The sequence below is a fragment of the Ambystoma mexicanum genome, chromosome 12 (assembly GCF_040938575.1).
Source record: "Ambystoma mexicanum isolate Mex_15411 chromosome 12, UKY_AmexF1_1, whole genome shotgun sequence".
Lineage (NCBI taxonomy): Eukaryota > Metazoa > Chordata > Amphibia > Caudata > Ambystomatidae > Ambystoma > Ambystoma mexicanum.
The window spans coordinates 429,876,621-429,894,092 of record NC_090936.1 but is presented as its reverse complement, the minus strand read 5'-3'; the positions used below and the strand labels follow the sequence as shown (position 1 = coordinate 429,894,092).

The window sequence follows — 17,472 nt, the reverse complement described above, 5'->3', positions numbered from 1 at the left end:
CCACAAATAGCCTTTTGTGACTTCTTGGATCAAACTCTTCAGTTCCTTGATTGGGTTATTGGGCTCTCTTCTCTTTGAATATCCCTCTTATGATTCTCTTATTAGTTCTCCTTTCTTGACTGTTGGTCTCAGCGTATCCTTGAAAGTTAATTGAGCTTTGTTTATCTTTACTTGATGTGTGGTTCAATTGCATACTTTTTCTAAGCTCTTTTCCATATCTTGCTTCCTCTTTAAGGTCACATTGGTTTGTACAGGATCTCGAGCTACTTTCCCCCTTTCCCAGGGTATTTTTATCCATTTGACTCTTTTCTCATTGTTTAACTGCTCAACAATTCTTTCTTTAAAGTTACAACACTTGTACTTTTTGTTTCAGGTTTAAGTCCATTTCAGGCTTTTTACTGGGACTAGTTAACTGCATGATACAATGATCACCTTGGGTCCTCCCCGTTCTTTGTTTCACGGTAGACCATCTTTGGGAGCCTTCTCCAGCGGAGATCCCTTTTCCAGCTCACGAAGCACAGGCACCTTTTTTTCTTCGGGGTCGCTCTCCTTAAGATTTCCTGTCTCTACATGTTGTCCCGGTCCTCCATTGCATGACCGCACAGCCTGCAGCCTTCTAGTGCCAAGGGTATCAGTGATGTTGCCGGGACCTGCTATCCACCTTGGATTCCCATCCAAGGTCCCGCCACCACCTTCTCCTGGGCTCCTGACCTCTCTGTTCTTTTGTGCTTTGGGTTTGCCGTAGCTCTGGCATACTGTAATGCAAAGCTAAGCAAGTTTGAAACGCGCAGCCCTCAGAGTTTTCCTTCTCCGTCAAGGCTGACACAGCTTGGGGCCTTCTCCAGCTGACGTGCATGGTTCTCTATCACTCTCTTCCCTTCTCATTCGTCTCTCTGGATGCACCCCTTGGGGAGAAGGGACAAATTCCCTCAATTTGTCACATACCACTCCGCTCATCTCTGTGGCTTCTCCTTCACTGATGGGGAATTAGCTCAGTAAAGCGGCATTCCCCTGTTCTTGTCCTTTCCAATGTTCCACTGAGAAACAAAAAGGTTGCAAGTCCAGGAACCATCTCATCACTCTGGCGTTGGTGTCCGTTCGTAAACTCATCCAGGTCAGAGGAGAGTGATCACTAATTAACCTACATTTTCTGCCAGTTATGTAATACCGTAAGTGGGTGACAGCCCAATGGGTTCAAGATTGTTCTCTGGGGAAAAGCTTCCAGCTTGTATATAAAATACAGGGTGTTCAACTCCCTCATATTCTTGGGAGAGTATAGGCCAACCTTCAAGGCATCAGTTTGCAATAAGAACTCTGTATTAAAGTCTGGCATTTTAAGGATGTTTTTCAGTCCCTGGAAACGGTCATGGTCTTCCTTATTACAATATATATAACCAAAGGAAGGAGACAAGTAACTCTTTATAGGTGTGATATTCAGAATATATCCAATAGACTAGGTGTCACAACATCATTTAAAACCCATGTATATTACATCATACATTTCAAACAACATAAAAATCAATTTTTAATTAATTCATTATTTAAAGAAAACACCAAATTATGTTAAAAACACATTGTACACAATACAAAAATATTCTCTCGTAAAATGATTCCACCACACATCAATCAAAATAATGAATCACTTGTTTCCCCAAACAATGGTGGCCACTCAATTCTTATTCCCTACCATATTTTAGTAGCAATTATATAAGTTTCTGTCCTTTATGTTACAAATCACTGGACATTCTTCAGGGGCCGAACAGTAATCTTGAGCTTCAAGTGGATCTTTTTCACATTGTTTTCAGACCAGATTTTAGGATCTCTCATCCGTCCAAAGAATTAATTGTCTTCTGACTCAAATAGCAAAACCAAGACTTGCTCTTCACCTTTGAAATGGACAAGGCATTCAAAGTGTAAAGTACCCTGCAATCAAGGACTATCGACTCTCAATCCTACACCAGGTCTTCAGTCCACAATAGTTAACACAAATCTTAAACTAAAGTAACTGTGTTCTTTCACCACACCAGAAATGACTGCAGATGTCTTACAATAGCTGTTGAATGCCTCCACGAAGATCAACCATTACGAGTGCAATCCATATTCAGATCTTCACTGATCAACAACACGCCGTATAAACTCCGGCACGCGTTTGCCAAGCAAAATAAGTTTCTGTGGCTGTACATTTTTCAACTTCTCTGTGAGGTTTGTGGCTATGCTGAAGTAGTTAAGTATGGATCTCCTGTAGTAGCCCATCAACCCGAGGAATGCACACAATTATTTCTTGGTCTTAAGGCTAGGTGTTCTTAAGACCGCCTTTACTTTTTTGGTTTCTGGTTGATTAAGCCGTTGCACACGAAAAAGATATTTTACTGCAGGTTGGCCAAGATGACATTTTCGTGGGTTTGCTCGGAGGCCGGCTTTTCTCAGGGTACGGGTGATCTCAAAGGTGGTGAAGATGTTCAAGCCAACTATCACCAAGAACCACAATATCATCGAGCTAAGCAATAATTAAGTAATAAAGGGATATTGAACTGAGAGGGCTTGGAGTTCACAAACCCTTCTTATTGAAGTGATGGCTATAAGAAAAGCAGTCATATGTTAGATGTCTAAGACTAGCATTGTGCATTGGTTCAAAAGGTGGACCCATGCATTTTGTGAGCACATTTAGGTCCCACCCCAGAGGTGGATTCGAAATTGGAGGGTATAACCTATTTACGCCTTCCATGAAAGCTTTGATTACAGGAACTTTCCACCTTGACACTTTGCTCTGCAAGGTGGTGTAAGCAGAGAGTGCTGCTAAATGCACTTTGAGAGAATTAAAGACTATCCCGAGTCTAAAGGTAGAGCAGATGGTTCCCCTTTGCATATAGTGCACCGTCACCTGGATTGATATTGCGTGACATGCACCAAAATGACAAATAGTTTCCACTTGTTAAAATAACTGTCTTTTGTTGGGTTTTCGTGCTTCTTTTAGAATGTCCATAAATCTTTGTGGAAGGTTCAAATGACCAAACTCTGGAGCCGACCAGGCTGCCAAGTTCAGAATATGAGGATATGGATGGAATGTTGTCCCCTTGTGTTGGGACAGCATGATGTATGGGCATGGAAGTTTGATTGGTTTGCACACAGGCAGTTTGAGGAGGTTGGAAACCATGGTTGTCGAGCCCACATTGGTGGTATTAGGATCAGAGGGACTTGTTCCTGGTGCATCTTGTGAACTACCTTGTTGACGAGTGCTGTTGGGGGAAAGGCATAGGCAAATTTCCCTGACCAGCTCAACCACAGGGCGTTCCCATTGGACTTTGTTTGGGGAAAACTAGATGCGAAGTCTGGCCATTGTGTGTTTTGCTGAGATGCAAACAGATCCAAGTTTGGTTGCCCCACTGGGTGAGGACATTGTATAAAATATCTGCGTACATTTGCATTTGTCGTGTTCTGCGGGAAGCTGCAGATTTCCTGATATAATTGTGAATTGTGTTAGAAACTCATGAACTGTGTAAAGATGGCTATGTGAACCCGACGGAGGGATGCCAAGGGGAAAGCTACTGAAAGTAAATCCTGCATTGGGATAAAGCAGAGTGAACATTGTGTCGACACTAGTGAACCCGGCAGAAGTTGTTCACAGTGAGAAGTTGTTCAAAAGGATATTAAGACTCTTGAAAATTGCAAGCTGCAATTGAAAGGCCGTAGTGGACCCAACGTAGGGGGCCCAAGTTGCAAGAAGGATCCGAGCCCGACAGAGGGAGATCCTATGGGCAGAGAGCTATCGCCCAAGGTGCAAAACCACCAAGAGAATTTTTGTTTTTGAATCAGCAGGCCTAAGGCAAGAGACTTTTACAGAAAAGAGACTTAGCACCTGAAGGTCCTAATATCGTTGAACTGGAATTTTAAGCACTGTGCTGGAGAGGCCCAGGAGTGTGCTGTGCTCAGGAGTACCACCTTGACCCGTGCTTGAAGTGTGGGAAAGGGACACACCCAGCCATAGCATCCCGACTTATTTTGTGAACACTTCTTTCTTTTCTGGTGAACATTATCCCACACTCCTTTTGTAACTTGGTAGTAAGGATTGGAAATAGGCTTTTTAGTATAGGCCCTTTTTGACTGACAAGACGCCACTGGGGCGGTCTTATTATTGTTTGATGGTCATAGTTTGCACCCATCTTAGATTTAGGTTTAGATTAGGCATTTATCTCACCCATTATAAAGTCCAATAAAAACCCTTGAACTGTGATCACTTGTGTCTGTCTTTACTGTTGCCAGCATGAGTTCCTTACACTGTGTAGGACCTGTACTTAGGGCTGCGAAACGACCACTAGATCGTCCGACTGACCGCTTGCATGAGACCATTGTTTCGCTAGCTACTTTTGGACAGGATGTATGCGCAGCCGCGCATGTGGGACAAGGTATATGCAAGAAGCCATCATCCCGAGAACGCACATTGCCTTGCGCACAGTTATCCGACGACCAGCGACATAATGAGGGATTTGTAACAGCATATTTTGAACTCTTTCATTTGATGGAAAGACTAAGCCTGCTTGAGTTTTTGTAGTGCTCCCAGGAATTGCTTTACTTGACTGGGGACGAGACTTGACTTTCTTGTTGATGGAGAACTCCAATTGGAACAACAGATGGATTGTTGCTTGAGTTTTGTTTTGACACATTTGTATTGTGTTCCCGGTTATGAGCCAGCCGTCCAGATAAGGGTACACTGGTATGGACAATCTTCGCAAGTGCGTTGCTACCCCTGCTAGAGCTTTGGTGAATACCTCTGGCGCTGATGAAATTCCAACGGGGAGCACTTTGAACTGATAGTGAGTCGCGCCTTGAAGCACTTGTGTATAGGCGCATTATAAGTGCCATATGATATCATGTACAAATTGGAAGCACAGGTATTGTCTGCACTGGCAACATTGAAATATGAAAGTATGCATCTTTCATATCCAATGTTGCCATGTAATCCCCTTGTTTTAAGAGGGGAATTACTTGTAGTGTTGTCATATGAAACATTTGCGGTTTCACATGTGTTGGCTAGACGCAGGTCTAACACAGGGTGCATAGTCCAATCCTTTCTTGGCACTAGGAAGAACACTGAATGAATACTGTGAGGAGCCAGGAATGAAATAAGGAACACAAGAGCAATGGTTTTGGTCAAAGACTTATATTAAAATAAACAGGGGGGGTGCAAATGCCTCTCTGTCTCTGCTCTAAGAGGTGTTTCCCTACCCAAACCCAATGTCAATGTCAGAATGTCCAAAGGAAAACAGTCCTGTGTCCAAAGTACTATTCTGGCCCTCACGTTCTAACAAAATTAACTCGGAGGTTAAAAAGGTAACATCTTTGGCCTTGAGTGGTTTATAAATGTTCAAAAAGAAAAATGGGTACCTCCAACAGAAATGTTCCAGAAGGATAGAGTTCCTTGTTCCAAAGGGTGGTTCCCTTCCCTTGGATTTCTCTTCACTCTGTTGTATGTTCAGAAGTATCAGTTCCTTAAATTTCTCTTGATCAACAACACAAGTGGTACCCAAAACAACTTGGCTCTTTGTCTTTATCTTGTTAGGTTACCTGTTGTACTCTACTGCCAGGTTTTCCCTCCTTCTCTTGATCAGCACAGCCTTTTGCTAGTTCTCATATCTTTCTCAGGACCTTTTCAGGTGATGTATTTCCTATACACTGTGCAGCTTGCCTTTGCCTGGTGTTCTTCCCTACCAGGGCTTTCTTATATGAACACACTTGCAACTGCCTGGTAAACTTGCAATTGCCTGGTATACCCTCCTGCCAGGACTTGTCTCATGCGGGGATTGCGCACCCCTCCAAACTTGATGTGCTTGAATGTTTACTTTATCTGATATTGTATCTGCCTGGTATACTATCCTGCAACAGCTTTTCAAATAGGTGTATTACATACACTCACAAACTAAAGTCTCTTACTTTTGTTCCATTCTCCCTTTTAAAGGAATGGTCACTTGCTCTCTCCTTCATGTGCTTCCTTAACAATTATTCGGATTTGGCATGGCTGCCAATACGCCCGGATATCCCAGCTTCCCTTGGGAGGACTCACCGTTTCTTGCTAGGCGTATTCAGTTTCTCACACGGCAAGCCAGTAGTGGTCGTTCAGCATTTCCTTTCTTCTCGCTGCATCAGTTTCTTGGCTTCTCTGCCTCTCGCGGTTCCCGATGGGCTCTTCTATTTTGTTTCGATCTTCGCTAAGGCGGAGGTTGCCTCCCAACACCTGCAAATGCCCCCCTTTGGCTTCCGGCATTCCCGCAGCGTGTTCTTACTTGCGATCAGCTTCCCTTTTCAGTTTCCTCGAGCTAGTTGGCTCCCCGCGTCTCTTGGTCCATACTGAGAGGTTCAGCTTTTGCCCGGCAGCAGCACGCCTCAGCCAGCTCCCTAGCTTGTTTAAATTTACTTGCTGCCGTTAAGTGCTTGCAACAACTAGAGCGCAGCTTATGCTCTTGTCCTTCTTGTATCTGCATTACTTGGCTCATCTTCCTCGTCACAGTATTCTTGTAGTTATGGGAATGGAAGTCCATTCTTGATGATTTGTATGTAACGTTTGGGTTAGTGTTCTCAGTGATCTTTAAAGGCAAGTCAACTCAGGATGACTTGTAGGTAGAATCTGAGAAGGTGTTTTCATGAGTCTTAAAAAGGTAAGTCAGATGTTGACGGATTACATACAGATCTTGTGAAAAGGTCTTCTGTGCCCTTCCTATTTGGATAAGGGGATGTATAAAGGATTGGGTATGGACGGGGTATCCTCAAAAGAAGAAGGGGGATACCATGTCTCGTCCGATGGTGCCACGATATTTTCCAGGAGGCTGTCCCCCACCATGTGATCCTCACTCAAATAGCCACTGCCAGGGTCAGGGAGCGGCTTGAGTCAGAGTCATGACACCAATGGATTCATCACATACCCTTGCCCCAATGCTGCTGGGTCTCAGTACCTATTGGGAAACAGGAAAGCCAGTCTGCATGTCTCTGTTGTCTTTCCTTCCGGTGTTCTACCATGAAACAAGAGGGTTGCAGGTCTAAGAACCAGCGCATGAACCGTGCACTCGTGTCCTTGCGGAGGATCATCCATTTTAATGGAGAGTGATCTGGGACCAATCTAAATTTCCTGCTGGTGAGGTATTATTTAAGGTATGACATTGTCCACTTTATAGCTAGGTCCTCCAACTCAATAGTGACATAGCTCTTTTCTCAGGGACATAGTTTCCTACTGATCTAAAGAATAGGGTCTTCAATGCCATCATGATCTTGTGAAAGGACCGTCCCCAACCCAACATGTGAAGAGTCTGTATGTAAAATGAACTCTTAAAATCTGACACCTTTAACAAAAGTTCATGGCACAGAATATTCTGAAGTTAACACAGTTAGTCTTCATCTCTCCACTTTATCTTTTGTGGTTATACATTTTGGGGTTTTACATTCTTAAGTTTATCGGTGAGACAAGACGTAATGGAAGAACAACACGGGATGAATAGTCTGTGATACCCCATTAAACCCAAAAAAGCTCTTTGATCTTTCTTGGTTCAGGGCACTGGAGTTTCCTGGACAGCTTCTGCCTTCTCACTTTGGGGTTTACCCAGCCCATTACCAACAAAAAAATCCAAGATACTGGACTGTTGATTGTGGAAGTGACATTTATTTGGGTTGGCTCTGAGCCTGGCTTTCCTCAAAGCTCTGGTAACTGGGTAAAGGTGGTGTAGGACTTCTTCCAATGCCCTACTATGGATAAATGTATAAATCAATATAAGCCCCCCAGAAAGAGGAGCAAGGCTGTAGGACTTGGTCCATTAACCTTTGAAAGGTTGCAGAGGCCACGTGTAGTCTGAAAGGTAAATCTTTGAACTGAAATAGTCCAATGGGATGGAGAAAGCAAATGTCTCCTTGTCCTCTGGATTAACAGGAACTTGCTAGTATCCCTTCCTCAGATCAATCTTGGAGAGGAAGACTGCGACTGCCAACCGACCAATTAGATCATCTAGTCCATGGCATAGGGAAACTGTCGAATTGGGAAATTGCAATCACTCTTTTGAAGTCAATGCAGAAACTCCACGATTGATCTGTCTTGGCAAAAGGTACTATCAGAGAGGAAAGGGCTCTGAGATGGTTCAATGATGTCAGATCTTCGCATATTCTCCATCTTCTCTAGGACTATTCCTTTTTCTGGCTTCTGGCATCCGGTAGGTTTTTAAATTGACCACTTTCCCCGGGGGAATACGGATGTTGTGAAAAACCCCTTTCACTCTTCCTGGCTCAGATCTAAAGACATCAGGAAATAGTAATTCTAACAGATCTTCTCTCCAATTCTGGAATAGGTGGGAAGGAATCAGGGTGTTTATTTGATTCTTCAGTTAATAAACTAGTCAGTACTACTGTCGTTTTCTCAATGGTATTCTCTCTGCACTTCAAGAAGTTTAAGTGATAGATATGGGTCTTAATTCTTCTATCGGGTTGGGAGACTCGATAATCATACCCCTCTGTTTGCTCTATCAGATCTTAAGGACTTTGCCATTTGGACAAAATCTTAATTTCAGATGATGGAAGGAGAACAAGTACCTTTTGGCCAATGGAAAAGGGCAGAAGCAAAGCTTTCTTATCATGGCAAATCTTTCGATTTTCATGGGTCTTGGCCATCTGAGCTCTAACAATTTGCGAGGGGAGGCGGACACAAAGTGGTAGTGTTTTCAACATCAGACATTTTTATTGAAATAAAAGGGTTGGATAGTTTTCTGTCCCTATCCTAAGCAGAGTGTCCCTACCTAGGAAACTAAAACGAAATATCAGTCTGTAGCTCGTCGTCAACATTATAAAGCCTGTTCTTGTGTCCAAAACATTACTCTGACCCTCGCACTAAAGATGAACTAAATGAGTAAGGAAAGTGTCTGATGTAAGTTTGTTCAAAAGTGTTAAAAAAAAAAAAAATAGATCAATCCAACAAAATAATCCTTGGATCCAGATGGAGAATTCCCTTCCGCTCGATGTCTCAGGCAGGATGGCAAAAGTGTCTCATTCAAATAATCACTTCCCAAGGATATCAAAATTGTCTTTCAAGCAGCTGCTTCCTAAGGATGGTGAGGGTAGTTCTTTAAGGATGGTGAAAACATCAATGGCTCTTTCAAAACAATCACTTCTTATGGAGATCCTCCTGGTATACTTCAAACAAAAAAGGGATGGGTGGAAGGTTTTGAATACATCTGAAACACTGGCATTGCTCTGGGCAACCTTCCACACTACTGTTTTTTTAGCCCCTTCTGCACCATTGCAAAGGGGTCTAGCCATATGCAAATCTGCAAGCTACTGCCACCAATGGTACCAGCCCAGGCCGAACTACTAGGCTAGGTCCCATCTGCACGGAAACACATGCAACCCCTTGTTGGGCCTCCTCAGTGAGGTGCAACTTGGTTCCCTATGACGCAGCATGCAAGGGACCCACGTCTGGGTATACTCACCTACCCAGAAGCCTTTAATAGAGGTCTCAGATCACCTAGTATCCTCTCCTGGCAGGTATCTTTTCACAATATGAATTTAGTTCTCTTATGTCCACTTGCCTGCTGTTTTGTCTGCCATCACTTCTTTTCACAGATCCCCTGGTATATATACTCTCCTGCAAGGTATCTTCTCCCCAAACTGATTACTGCCTGATGTACTTCTTCCAGCAGGACTGTCTTTCAAATGTTTTCAATGGCTTTTAGCATAATACAGTTGTATTAATTCACAGACTATACTCTTGGCTTGAGGTACGGCTTGTCCCAACTTTTCCCAAACTAACATCTCACATGTGGAGACTTGTTCAAGCTCGGTCCTTTAATTCCTTCATTAACATTCATTTTAATCTAGGCTGGCTCTATATTGGTTAACTGAGATTCTCTCACCTGTTACTTCCAAGTCTCCAAATATGGCTTGAAACATTGCCACCATCTTGGAATTCCTCTGGTACCTGTAAGGGCATCTGCAGTGTTCCATCTGTAAGGCTGGTGGTCTGCGGCTTCTGGCTGCATCACTACCAGACTAAAAGTACCACAGTCATCCAAGCCCTTCTGCCTAAGTTCAGGAAGTTCTTTGTTTCTCTTGAGCAGGATTCACACTCATGTTTCCCAAAACTATGGCGGTTGGCCTGAGTGATGATTGCCCTTTCAGTAGCCACCCCACATCCAATATGGGGTGCAGTTAGTAGATTAGGCCCAGGCTTGCTTCCACGTACTAAAGCAGTACTAGGCAAGTTTGCATGAGAGGTTTTCCCTGGGTCTTGTTTAGAGGTGTCCGATATTATTCCATTGAGGTCTTTAGAAGCAAGGATCTTTAACTCCTTGGTGGATGCAGTATGGGGCTCTACTGTTCCTCTGCGTTCAACATCTCCCGAACGCTCACTAGGGGCATGTGCTGCTATACTTGCAATATCCTGATCGTCTAAAGTTTCTCTGCATCAAACTTCCTGCATTTCACAGAATGTTGAGACTTAAGTTGCCCGTCTGCCTAGAAGGCCAGTGCATTGTCATATGGGTTGAAGGCATAACGCATCTCTGAGGAGAAGGCAGTCCTAAATACATTACTCTCAGTGGGAATGGCAGGAAGGCGTACAGGAACCGTCCGTCCCATGGGAATGAGAACACGTTCCCCATGCTCCTCGGTTGAGGGAACCTGCAGGCGAATGACACTTGGTGTTTGCCGCCGTCATGAAGAGGTCAATCTGGGGCTGTCCCCATTTGCCGAACAGAAAATCCACCTGGTCTTGGCGAAGTTGCCACTCATGGAAAGAACGCAGTTCCCTGCTGAGCGAGTCTGCGATGGGGTTCTTGACTCCCGCTAGGTGAAACGGAACAAAGAACATGTCTTGGCGAATGGCCCAACGCCACATGTCCTGGGCCTCCTTGCAGAGCACCAGTGAGTGGGTGCCCCCCTGGTTTCTGGATGTAGAACATGGCGTTAGTGTTGTCTTTGAAGATCCTCACCACATTGCCTTTCAACAACGGGAGAAAAAACATGAGGGCCCAGAATATGGCCCCAAGTTCCAGGACGCTGATGTGCAGGTCCCTCTCCTCCGGTTGCCAGAGGCCTCTGGCGTGCAACTGTCCGGTGTGGGCTCCCCATCCCTCTAGAGAGGCATCTGTGGTGACCATCTCCTGGTAAGAAGGAAACTGAAACGGAGCTCCCTGGATAAGATGTTGCCCACCACTGAATTGCCTGACAGAACTCCTCATTGAGCGAGATCTTGTCCGGAATATTCCCTGGCATCCACTTTGCATCCAGGAACTCTGGGAGCGGTCTCATGTGAAGTCTGCACTGGACACCGAGGCTGATGCAGGAGGACATCATGCCCAGCATCGACTTGATGGACTGAACCATTGCCGTCTGCACCAAAGACCAGCGCTCTACCTTGCTCTGTATGGCTCCCAGCCTCTCCTCAGAGGGCAATGCCAAACACGTCATCCTGTTGAGTCACCTAGAAACAGCACGTCCTGTGTTGGCATCAAACAGCACTTTGGATAGTTTATGGAGAACCCAAACTCCCTCAGCAGATGTATGGTCTTCGATGCGTTTTCGCCCGCCAGAGCGTGGTAATGCACCAGCCAGTCGTCTACGTATGTGTATACGTAGATGCCTCGTAGACAAAGGTGTGCCGCCACCTGCCCCAGGCACTTCGTAAACACCCTCGGAGCCTATTTCAGGCCAAAAGGCAGAGCCCTGAACTGGTAATGCTGACCTTAAACTACGAACTGTGGGAACTTGCAGTGTTTGTGAATAGAGATGTGGAAGTAGGCAGCCTACAGATCCAATGACATCAGAAAATCTTCTTGCTCCAGCTGGCCGAGCATGTGTTGCAACATGACCATCTGGAACTTTTGAGACTTCAAGTAGTTGTTGAGACGACGAAGATCTAGGATCAGCCTCCCCCCCCCGGTTTTCTTTCAAACCAGAACGTATCTGGAGTATACTCTGGGGCCCTGGAGACAGGTTGTATTGCCCCTTTCTGGGACATGGCCCGCACCTCCTGCAAAAGCTGTGGTCCATGTTCTTGTCGCTGAATTGGTGGGATACGAGGACACCTGCATTGAAACTCCAAGGTGTTCCTCTGTCAAAGAGCATCCAGCAACCATCTGTCCATGGTGATCTTCTCCCAAATGCCGACGAACTTCGCCCGCTGGCCTCCCACCGGGGTGCCTAGGTGGGGGCCCGAGGCCACGGCCGGTTCAGGCCTGCTTGGGGGGGTGGGGTCAGCGCTCGGCCCTTAAAGCACTGCCGTCGCTATCCTCCACTGCCTTGAGAATGTCCCCCTGTACACCTCTTGAGAAGAGTCCTGAGGCCCTTGATATGACGGAATGAAAGGATCCAACTTAGTCGGGGGGGGGGGGCCGTATGGGGCCCGTCCACGTGTGTCTCCCCGCCGGGCGCAATGAAGACGTCCTCATCAGTGCCCATGGCCGTGCCAGCTTAGAGTGTGGATCCAGGGCTCTGGATGGGGTCTTTTCATGGCAAGGTGGTGGTGGTGTCATCGTCGGATGATGGTGAGGACCAGCGCCCCTTTGGCCTCTCTCTTTAGCTGGGGCGTGCTTAGCCTCGGAGGCTCCTGTGTGGCCCGTGAAGGCGTAGCTCCTGGAGAGTGTGTGTGTGTGTTTGTGCGTTCATGTGCGCGTGTGTGTGTGTGTGTGTTTGTGCGTTCATGTGCGCGTGTGTGTGTGTGTGTGTTTGTGCGTTCATGTGCGCGTGTGTGTGTGTGTGTGTGTGTGTGTTTGTGCGTTCGTGTGCGTGTGCGTGTGTGTGTTGTCCTCTCTGGCTTTGAGGAACCAGGATTAGGTCTAGAGTCAAGCTATTTGTGTATCAGGTACTCAAAGGAATTTAGAGTTTTGTACAGCGGTGTGGGTGGGTGTATTAAACAGAAATGTGTTGAAAAATGCCTCTCTAGTCCTATTCTTAAGAGGAAGCTCCCTACCAGGAAAACCAAAACTAAAAGATCGGTCTGTGTCAAGTAGTCAGTAAATTAAAAAGGTTGTCCTCGTGTCCAAAACATTCTAAGCGGACCCTCATATTAGAAATAACACAAAAGGGTGCAAAGAAATGTCATTGACTTGATATTAGCAAAAAGTGTTCACAACCAAATATATAAAGATGATTCCAACAAAAATGGTTTCCATGGAAAGAACCTTGGATCCAGAGGGTGGTCCCCGTCCCCTGGATTTTTAAGTAGGATGGCAAAAGTGTCTCTTTATCCAACAGTTCCTTTGTGTCTTTGTACCGGTCCCACAATGTTCTTGTTCAAACAATACATTCCATGTGCCAAAACTATGTCTATAACCATTCTACTAGTAAGGTACACATTGATGAATTTCCTTTAATCAGATTTCTGTTGGGGGAAGAAAGCAAATATGTTAGTCTAGAGAAATCTGATCTATATACCCTACACAAAACTTCATATAAGTGTTTGCATTTGGAGGTGTATTTTCAAGCATGCAACCTTTTAGTACGTATAGAAATCCTCTTGGTAGCACAGTAGTCTGTTCTCGCAGTAAAGAGCCAAACACCGACAAACTTTTTAAAGAGCCAACAATCCCAATTTGTTTATTTTCCCCCCATTAATAGCAATTCACATTTTTATTTAATAAAAAACAGTTTGCCTATTTATACAAAAAATGAATTGTAAAAAGGGTACACTATCAGAGCAGTAGTAAATCAATGACTGGAAGTCTGACTGATGCAGTGACCCATCAGTTCTCCAGTCGTAATTAATACCTGTAGTAAGAGGATACTGGCTGCAAAGAAATATAATGTACTGCATGGATCATCCATTAGTGACAGAAAAAAAAGGATAAAGAAAAAAATCTCAATCCACATCAACTGCACTTCCTTTATACCTGTTCTGTAAGATCTGGATTCTCTCCGTTCAAATGGGTCACCAGCCTGTGCTGTCCTTTGAGGTATGGTAACCTGTAGGGGTAAACAAAATTGTCATTATGTTATTCCAAACTCAATTTACTACAAAGTATCAAGCTTGACATATGAAGAATGTACCATCACCAATGAAAGGGTCAGTGATGATGATGATGATGATAAGATAATAATGGGCCTGCACTCAGTGGTACAAAGTTGAGCTAGGTGGGGAGACCGGAATGTGCAATAGTCACATTGGATTTGGCAAACCTAGTGAACATAGAGATGCAAAGACTTTTTAGAGTTCCTGAAAACACAATGTACAAAAGATAATGCCAAAAGGTATGATGCAAAACAAAACCAGTCAAAGTGGAAAAGAAGCAACATACATAAAAAGCATGATCGCAAAAACAAAAAAGATGAAATAGTACTCTAATGGCATATAATACAGCAATCTATCCTTATTCTGTTTGTGTGGCCTTTGACGTTCTCCTCTCCCACTCAAACCTCCCACTCCCTTTGCCCCAGGTGCTCTGTTCCAGGTTCACTAGCATCCAGTGGAGGTATGTATACCTACTTATGGGGCCATGTGGGTTACTGCATGGGTAGCAGAGCAATGCTTTGCATGTCTGTCCCCTAAGGCAGTAGACTTGGGCTTCTGCTGGGAGCTTACTGTGCAAATCTGCGCTGTGCTTAGGAGGCAGATTGCAGAGATATCCCAAGCTATATGGGATACATTACTCACCGTAATCGTATTTCTGGTGCTTGCATCTGCTTAGATTCACATGCTATGCATAGGCCGACATCTAGTGGTAGTCCAGAGTTTTACATTATTTGTAATCAAAACTCAAAAAGGGAAGTTGACTGGGCGTGTCAGTAATACTATCCCTAGTGGGACGTCCACTGTACCCATGGTCCTTCACGCATCGCGGTCCCTCGAATTGTTTTGTATCTGACATGAGGTAGCATGAAGTGTAGCGCAAGTACAGATATAAAACAGCAGATAAGAAGCAATACAGTCAGAAATACATCTATGCACCTTCTGCTCCAAGAGGGTCGGAAGCATGTGAACTAAGCAAATACATGCATCAGAAAAACTATTACGGTGAGTAATGTATCCCTTCTGAGACTTGTGGATCTGCTTAGATCACATGCTATGCAAAGTCTAGCAAGCAGTATCTGGAGAAGGAGGTGGGTTGTGAGAAGGCACAGCGGCAAATTGATGTTTTAGCACTGCTTTGCAAATGGCGTCTAGAGGGATGTTTGCAATAAATGCCAAAGTAGTTCCTGTACCTCTGGTAGAGTGAGATCTTGGCGTGAAAGGCAGGATTTTAATAGACAATAGCAGAGCTGTATGCACTTATTTGGAGATGCCATTCTTTGAAATGTGATCACCCTCCCTGCCAGGTGCTATGGAGACAAACAATGGATCAGTCTTCCTTAGCAGTTTAGTGTTGTTTACATAGTACAAAACTGCCCTCCTTACATCCAGTGTATGGAGGTTCCTCTCAGGAGAGTTGGATGGATTTTGAAAAAAAAAAAAGAGGGTAGTTCAAAATTAACTGGTTAACATGGAACTTGGATATTAATTTAGGTGAAAACCTAGGGTGTGTTCCAAGTACCACTTTGTCCATGGGGATAACAAAGAAAGAGTCTTGCACCAACAGTGCTTGTAGCTCACTGACCTGTCTTATTGAGGAGATGGCTACTAAGAAAGCTGTCTTTTATGTTAAATGTTTGAGACTGGATTTGTGCATATAAGAAACCTGAAACAGGGATCGACTGTGTCCTATTGCGCTAGGGAGAGGAGTATTGTGTGCCAGCTGCGTAGTGAGTAGCATGTGGTTAACGCCGATACCACTACATATACCAATCAAAGGTAAAAAAAAACAATCCTGTGCAGAGTTTGGCCAGTAAAGGTTACAATAATTGTCCAGATACAAAGTGTCCCAAAGTCTTCAACTGCTTGGTATTCCAGTTTATTGTCTGGTATTTAAATTAGCAGAAACAACAAACACATGTTTTGAGGTGTCCTGTATGGACTCCCAGATAGACACGCAGAGCATCCGTGAAGTAACTCCATACAGGACACCTCACCAAATCTTTGACTCCAACGAGGGGGACAGCTGCCTTTAGCATTATCCATTTCATGTAATACTTACTTAAAAGGAACGCTCCAATCCACTTATTGATAAACTATAGAAAAAAACCCATTTGCCTTGAAAAAGACTTTAGTCAAAACCCATGTTGGCTGTTTATGCTAACTTAAATACCAGACAAACTGGAATACCAAGCAATTGAAGACTTTGGGACACTTTGTATCTGGACAATTATTGTGAACTTTACTGGCCAAGCGCGGAGCGCAAGTGGTTTTTTCACCTTTGACTGGATGTGTGCATAGGCTCAAAGGGTGGAACCATGAGCTTCGAGAGTACATCATTAAGATCGCAACCTCGGGGTGAGTTGGAAATTGGAGGGTAAAATCGCTTTAGTCCCTCCATGAAAGCCTTAATAAAAAGGAACCTTCCACCAGGACACCTTGTTCTGTAAAGTGGTGTAAACGGACAGATCCGGTAGGTGAACATTGATGAAGTTAAATACTAGTCCACAGTCTAGTATGTAGAGCATTTAGTGAAGAATGTTTGATGGTGTACATTCAATTGGATTTAGATCCTTTCATCTGCACCATATCGCAAATCTTTTCGATTTGTTGAAATAGCAGTGCGTGGTGTTGGGTTTGCATGGCTCCTTGAGGATATCCATACACCTTTGAGGTTGTTTTAAGTGTCCAAACTCTATGGCATCAGGAGCCAGGCTGCCAAGTTCATTGTCGGAAGATGTGGATGGAGTGCAGTCCCCCTCAGTGCTAGGACAGTATGTTTTAGGGGCACAGGAGTTTGATTGGGTTATACATCGCTAGTTTGAGCAACCTGGATGCAAAGTCTGGGCATTGTGTGTTAAGGTTTGTGGCGAACAAGTCTAATCTAAAGGAGGATAACCAAACAGGGAGAAGACTTGGTCTAGAATTTCTATGTTGAGTTGCCACTCGTGCTCCTTGGGTAGAGGATTTTTGCTTAGAGTGCCTGCTAGAGCATCGAGTTCCCCTGGAATGTGTTGAGAGACTAGGAACATGTTCCGCTTGAGTGCCCACTTCCACATTTTTTAGCACAGCCTGGACAGACTTGTAGTGTGTGTGCCTCCCGGACAGTTTATGTAAAACATGGCAGTAGTGCTGTCTGTGAGGACTTGCACAGTCTGACCTGCTAGATGCAGCTGAAAGGCCTGAAGGGCGTCGAGTACAGCTAGTAGCTCCAAAAGGTTGATGTGATTTTGGGCTGTGATCTGTGTCCACAGCACAGGCCATGAGCTGTGTGGTGACGGTAATGGGCTCCACATCCAGAGAGTGAGCCATCTGTTGCGAGTATTGCTTGGACTGGTGGATTGCGAAAGGGTTTTCCCCTTTAACAGATTTTCCTTGGACCACACGCGTAGTGCTTGTACTAGGGTTAGTGCTTGTACTGGGGTTAACAAAACACCCACTAGATCGTACCACTGACCGCTTGCCTGAGACCATTGGTTTACTTGCCACTCCAGCATTGGGCA

At 44.6% G+C, this 17,472-nt stretch overlaps 1 protein-coding gene across 1 annotated transcript in view; it reads right to left on the bottom strand.

Annotated features, from left to right (window-relative positions):
* The window catches only part of CCDC77 (coiled-coil domain containing 77), a 504,734-nt gene that overhangs the window by 242,812 nt on the left and 244,450 nt on the right, over positions 1-17,472 (bottom strand). The window contains exon 6 of the mRNA XM_069628598.1: positions 13,854-13,926. Within this exon, the coding sequence (XP_069484699.1) occupies positions 13,854-13,926 (73 nt within the window). The remainder of the gene's footprint in view (positions 1-13,853; positions 13,927-17,472) is intronic.